The 6,730-nt window shown below is 33.4% G+C and overlaps 1 protein-coding gene across 1 annotated transcript in view; it reads right to left on the bottom strand.

Annotated features, from left to right (window-relative positions):
* Positions 1-6,016: 6,016 nt before the first annotated feature.
* LOC103606719 (centrosomal protein of 112 kDa-like) overlaps positions 6,017-6,730 on the bottom strand; it is a 74,089-nt gene continuing 73,375 nt past the window's right edge. Inside the window, exon 7 of the mRNA XM_008591268.1 lies at positions 6,017-6,136. Within this exon, the coding sequence (XP_008589490.1) occupies positions 6,017-6,136 (120 nt within the window). The remainder of the gene's footprint in view (positions 6,137-6,730) is intronic.

Raw genomic sequence — 6,730 nt, 5'->3', positions numbered from 1 at the left:
TCCCCAATCCTGGGCTGCACTTCTTGATATAATTTTCTGCACCTAGTTTCTAAAGCTAGTTTCCCAAGCAACCTTCCTTCCAGCACTAAAGTTGTGGAAAACATCCTCCATCATTCTTTAGATAAAGTATATTTCAGTGGAAATACATATTTTTAAGTTGGCATGTGTCAGAATGACTGTAAGTTGCCATCACGTTTTAAAAATTTGCTATTTCATTCTTACATTATACTATTTTTTTTTAAAAAATCTGATTAAATAACTCTATTGCATTGGCTTTTGCAGTTTGAAAGTCTGAAATTATCCCTACTTTGGCATCTTTGAAAGTAATCTTCCAATGCTCTATGTTCTTTTTTTTAAAAGCCTCTTTTAGGCTTTCCAACTCGGTTATTTTTACACTGTATATGTCTGTTCTATTTTTTCATTAATCCAAATTTATTATCCACTTAAAATGATATAGAATATAAATGCTCCATAATATTTATTCTATCCTATTGTTTCTTAGCATTCATAACTTTAATGTTTTAATTATCCAAGTAACACACGCTTGTGAAATTTCAAGCAAAAAAGTTTTAGAGCATACAATGAAATCTCAACAATAACCCATAATTCCATGCCCATTCTATAGATATGTGTAATCTTATAGAATATTTTTTACTGAATTTACACATCTAACTATATGATACAGACATATTTTTTAATTTTACATAAATGGGATCATAATATACAAAATGTTCTAAGGCATGCTTTAGTCCCCTTAATAATATGTCTTAGAAATCTACATATGTTGGCTTCTACAGATTTATATCAATCTTTTTAATAAATTCATGGTGTTTCATAGTATGAATTTAGCATAATTTATTTAATCATTTGCTTTATTTACAAGTTTTTTCCATTCTTCTATATAATTCTCCGGGAACACATATAAACATGTATCTTTTTGCACATGTGTAAATATTTCCATAGGATAGGTTCCAAGAAATGAAATTTTTGGATTGAAGACTATGAATTAAATTTTTAAATGATTAGAATATATAAATTCTATTTATATGTGAATATGTGTATATATATATGCATGATTTTAAAAAACAAAATCACAAAGATTATCTTATAATGCAAAGTAACAGGCCCTTGCCCCACCCCACTCCTGTACTGGTGGCAACTCTTCATAACCATTGCTGTTTTCCTTTCTCTAGTGGCTACTTCCATATCTCTACGTAATATGCTATATACCTCGTTCCTAATTTACCAAATCTAGACATTGTTTATAGGTTTTCTACTATGACAAATGGGAATTTAGCTCATTTACACTCCCTTGCCCCCTCACTTCCACTCCCTTGCCCCCTCACTTCCACTCCTCTTGATACAGTTACATCATTCTTCTCAGTTCCTCCAGTGGTCAAACTTGTAACTTGAAAGAACATACTAAAACTTCCATGTTTTATTTCTTGACATGGGAAGCAGCTCAAATCCCCATTTTGTAATATTAACACCTCAGTGCTCTTACCCTTCCGCCTTGCACATTGTCCCTTTCTTCCACTTCCATACCTATGTCATCTTTAACTCTAGGGTAACAACAGCAAGGTTGATAATAGTTATGCTCTGTTCTGTAACCATTAACTAGTTCTGGAAGTTGGACACAATAAATTTCACCTTGATTATTGTGACTGTGTACATGTTGTTCAACGAATAGCCTTACTTTGCTAAGACTACATTTCGTTCCTTATTGGTCCAGTGTCATAACACCTGTGCTGCTTGGCGAAGAGTGCTTCTAGAATCCATTTCCAATGTTTTCCCCTTTTTTTACATTTTCTAAGTTTTACAATCATAAGACGTGTTGTAAATTGTTTTATGCTCACTTCTATTCTGTGATGCTCCTTTCTGCAGGAGGATTATACCGGTGAGGTCATGTTTGCTTTGGCCAGGGAAATGTGAGTGGATGTACCAATGTACTTACTTCTGAGTAAACTTTAAGAGCCAGCGTGTGTTCAACATGATTTCTTTTTTCATCTCCCAAGGCCATGTTTAGATAGTTTGTTCTGGAAACTGGATTCAAGATGACATAACATGAAGCAGAGCTGCAGTCAAGCCTCAAAGGACATGTGGCATGAGTGAGAAATAAACCTTTGTTGTTCCAAGCCATTGAGATTTGGGATCATGCTTACCAAAGCAAAGCCAAGTGATTTATGCCTGAAGTATTCCATTTTCCTGAAGATTCAGTCTCAGAAGCCTCTGTCCCCTGATTCCACATGCACTGACTGTTCTGTACGTGTCTAGACAGCTCTCACCCTGCCACTTCCCCCACTGCACTTCTTATGGCTGGACCCCAGATCCTCATTGTCCTATTTGGTCTCTTGTTTTTTTAGGGAACAGCCCTAAGTAACTTCCTAAGAAAGGACACATGAGAAGTAAACTTTGTGAGTCCATGTCTGGAAGTGTCTTTATGCTTCCTACATGATAAATTTTTTGGCTGAATAAATCAATTGACCTCAGAATTTTGAAGGCAATCACTCTGAGGATCCAATTTTGCTGTTGAACAGTCTGAAATTAGTTTGATTCTTGTTCCTTTCTAGGTGGTCTGTTTTTCTCTCTGCAAGTTTTAGTAGGAATTTCAAACTCATATGGCTACACGGAACAGGCCTGCAACAAACTATATTTAGTCTTTGTCTATGAGACATATGGAGAGTGAAAAGGGTTGCAGCGAATCAACAACGACAAGCCTATACGGTGGAGTACCTGCCTCTCAATTTCAGCTGATTGTTGCCATGGGAAAATGTGGGTCTACAGCTGCCAGATTTACCAAGATTGTAAGACAAACCTGAAATTTGTATTGTGTATAAAAATCAAGTGTATTTCAAACTGTGACAACTCATTCAAAACCTAATTTTAGAAACCTAGAGCTGGCCAAACAAACAGGTTTGAGGGCTCAGTCTCACCTGAAATCAGCCAGTTTGCTACCTCTATACTTAGGATTTTCCCTTTATCCTCAGTGCTCCAAAATTCCACAGAGATGTATTTACCGAGTTTCTTCTCCTTCAGTGCTGTAAAAATTTCTTGTGTTGTTTTCTTAATAATTTCCCTCCTCTTATTTCTCTGTTCTCTCTCTTAGACTCCTAACTAGACAGTAATGTTCATCTTCCCTGAATGATCCATTCAGCCTCTAACCAATTTTGTCACTCTGCCTTTTGTTCAATTTTCTGGGGTACTTCATCAACTTGTTTTTTTGATGAGGTTGAAAAAGTAGTGTAGCAGAACTGTTATGAGCAGGGGACTTAGATCCATAAATCCTGGGTTTGAATCATGGCTCTGCCGCCAAGGAGTGTGACCTTGGGCAAGATACTTATATTCTCTGTGCCTCAGTTTCCTCAACTGCTAAATGAACATAATAGTAGTACCTACATCTATTGTTTTCAGTTCTCTATTTCACTGATTTTTGCTCTTATGTCATTTTATTCATTCTGTTTGTTTTCAGTTTTCTATTTCAGTGATTTTTGCTCTTATGTCATTTTATTCATTGTTTGTTATCAGTTTAATTTGCTTATCTTTTTCTAGTTTCCTAAGGTAGAAGTTTAAATTATTAATTCAAAATCTTTCTTTTTTTTTATAACATAAGCACACAACACTATAAATTTCCCTGAAAGCACTACCTTTTCTACATCTCAAAAAGTACCTCATTTATACTTTGTATAATGCTACGTTTTCATTTTCACTCAGTTCAAATATTTTTTTATTTCCTTTGTGGTATACAACCTTTGTCCTTCTATATAATAAAGTAATTTTAAAGTAGCACCAAGCAAGAGTTATAAAAATTGGATATATCTTTTACACATATAGTTGTTTCATTACTATTTAAAACTTTTAAATCAAAAGCATTTAGTTGGTTAAGAATACAAAATTAGAGCTAGATTGGAAAAATAAGTTCTAGTGGTCTACAGTAGTGGTAGGCATTTATAATTAATAATAATTTTACTGCATGTTTTCAAATGGCTAGAAGAGAGTTCAAATGCTCTCATCACAAACAAATGATAACTTTTGGGGATGATGAGTATGCTAATTACCCTGATTTGATCATCACACATTGTATATACCTATTGAGATATAACTCTGTACCCCATAAATAAGTACAATACATATCAATTAAAAAATACATAAAAATAAATTAAATAAATAAAATGACAGTAAAAAAGTCTTTAAATCTTTTTGAAGGTATCAGAGAAACATCATGTAGATGGCTCGGCAAAAGGGAAAGAATACCAAAGGAATCAGTAATTGAACTCTCCTTAAGACTCTGACCTTGAACAAGTCATTTCACCACCTAGGATTAATTAGAGTCATTTAAGCAAAAAAAAAAAAATTTTAAGAAATAAACACACACACACACACACCTACCTCTCCCCAACAGAGGTGATAACTGGTGATGTTTTCACTGATGATCACATTAAGAACACTGAAATTTCTACCTTCTAGTATACAGATAATAAACAAATGTCAATTGATCAAAACTCAAATCAATTCAACAATGAATTGTGCTTCTATTATTAACTCAATCACAGAAGCATAATGTAACAGAGGTTGAAAGAAATATAAGAAAGTTCCTGCTCTTTTGCAGGATGTACTCCTTTCTGGATGAAAATAGTCCTATGTGATACGTTAACATATAATACAAAAATGAAGTGTATGAAATAATGAGACGATAAATGGTGCAACTTTAGACAAAGAAGAAATTGGTGTGGGCTGAAAAGGCCATGTAATGTTTGATGGAAGAGTTGGAACGGGAGGCAAGTCTTAAAGGATGGGCATGATTTGTCTAGACAGAATGGAGCAGTAGTACAGTCCGATGATGAAAACAACAAAGACCAATCACAACCTTATTTCTTCATACCTATTTTGCCTTTACAGCACCCCTGTGAAAGTAACTCAGGCAAGTGTTTTTACCAGCATTTTAAGATTAAAACAACAACATCCCTAAGGTCACATATCAGAACAGGTTTCCTTCTCACTGAATTCAAGTGAACCACCAACTGCTATCAATCAGAAGAGGAAATAAAATTCAGCAATCAAAAAGGATTAATGAGTTTTTGATGTAGTATCTGCTTGATAGGGTATTAAAAATATAATAATTAAAAAATTATTCAGGTTTTAAGGTTTAAAAGGTTCCAATATTGTCTTTAGAAAAAAAATTCTTAACCTGAGTAACTAAGCTCATTAATGTTTTCCAGATGTTAAGGAAACAAGGCAAGCAAATTAGACAAACAAGTAAAAATCAATAACCACCTTAAATATTCTGGGAATGAAGAAGAATGTATTTTTTAGAAGAAGAAAATAAAACTTTTTATTAATAAAAAAGAGGCAGAACACTGAAGGCAAAATCTAAACTCCTTAGGACCTGGACCTATGCTACTTCTTCCCCCTGATCTCCTAACAGCTGGGACCTTTCTCCCTATAATCTGGCTAAACTGGTCTTCATTGTTGTTTATTTTTTAAACACTCCAGCTTTCTAAATGCTCAGGATCTTTGAACATGCTGTTCCCTCAGACTGGAATACTGTTCCTCCAGAATCTCCTGGCTGGGCACCCTCTTTTCTTCTTCATATAAATCACTCTTCAACATTATTTCATTTTTTATTTATGGGCTGACTGCCCACCAAAATTTAAGCTCCATGAGAGAAGGAACTTAGTCTCTCTGTCACTGTTCACCCCAATGTCAATAATAGGACCTGGTACATAGTAGGTAGCCAACACTATTTCTTCAATAAATGAATAAGTCAAACTAGTGCTCTGACAGGAATAGAACTCAAGAATCACAACAACTGTTAACAAATTGTCATAATAAACTTCAGTGGAATGTTAAAATTCTCTGTTTCTGGATTTTATGGAAACGAATTTTATTTTAAATATTTCAAATATATTGGTAAAATAGCTCTTAGTACTATTTTCATTATTCAGAGATTTGAGATAAAAAAGAGATGTTTACAAGAAGGATTATATACATATCAAAAAATTAAATGGCATCATCAAAATCAAAGACCAACCTGCTGTTCGTATCGCTGTCTGACATCCTCTAGCTGCCATAAAAATTCCTTTGATTGTTTCTCACGAAGAGACTTGGATCTAGTTAGATCTGCTTCCACTTTTTCCATCTATAAAATTTTTAAATAAATATTAAATTTTAAACAAAAAATTATATTCCATGTTTTTGTAATTTGTCCATTTGTTAAAAATGACAGATTTTTAAATACTTCACCAAACATAATCATGAACTTAAAGGTGATATAATAATGAAACATATATCAATTTATTTTAATAAATTTTAATAATTTAAGAAGGATAGTTAAAACTGGTATGTAAAGTTATAACAACAATGTAGTGGAAATAATTTTGGATATTCAAATATTTGTCCAATAAGATTCTATTACGCTGTTGGTATGTGTTGAATGGGAGAAAAAATTTCCAAATCATACATCTACTAAAGGCCTATATCTAGAATATACAAAGAACTCTTACAACTTAATAATAAATGAGCAATTAAACCCAATTTTAAAATGGAAAAATAATCTAAATAGACATTTCTCCAAAGGAGATATACAAATGGCCAAAAAGCACATGAAAAGATGCTCCAAATCACTGTCATTAAGCAACTATAAATTAAAACAAAAATGACATACCACTTTATACCCACTAGGATGGCTAGAATCAAAAAGACAGATAATAGGGCCGACCCCGTGGCGCACTCG

This window comes from Galeopterus variegatus, unplaced genomic scaffold (genome assembly GCF_000696425.1).
Source record: "Galeopterus variegatus unplaced genomic scaffold, G_variegatus-3.0.2 Scaffold6797, whole genome shotgun sequence".
NCBI lineage: Eukaryota > Metazoa > Chordata > Mammalia > Dermoptera > Cynocephalidae > Galeopterus > Galeopterus variegatus.
The sequence above is the reverse complement of the archived record's forward strand: the minus strand, read 5'-3'. Positions and strand labels throughout refer to the sequence as shown.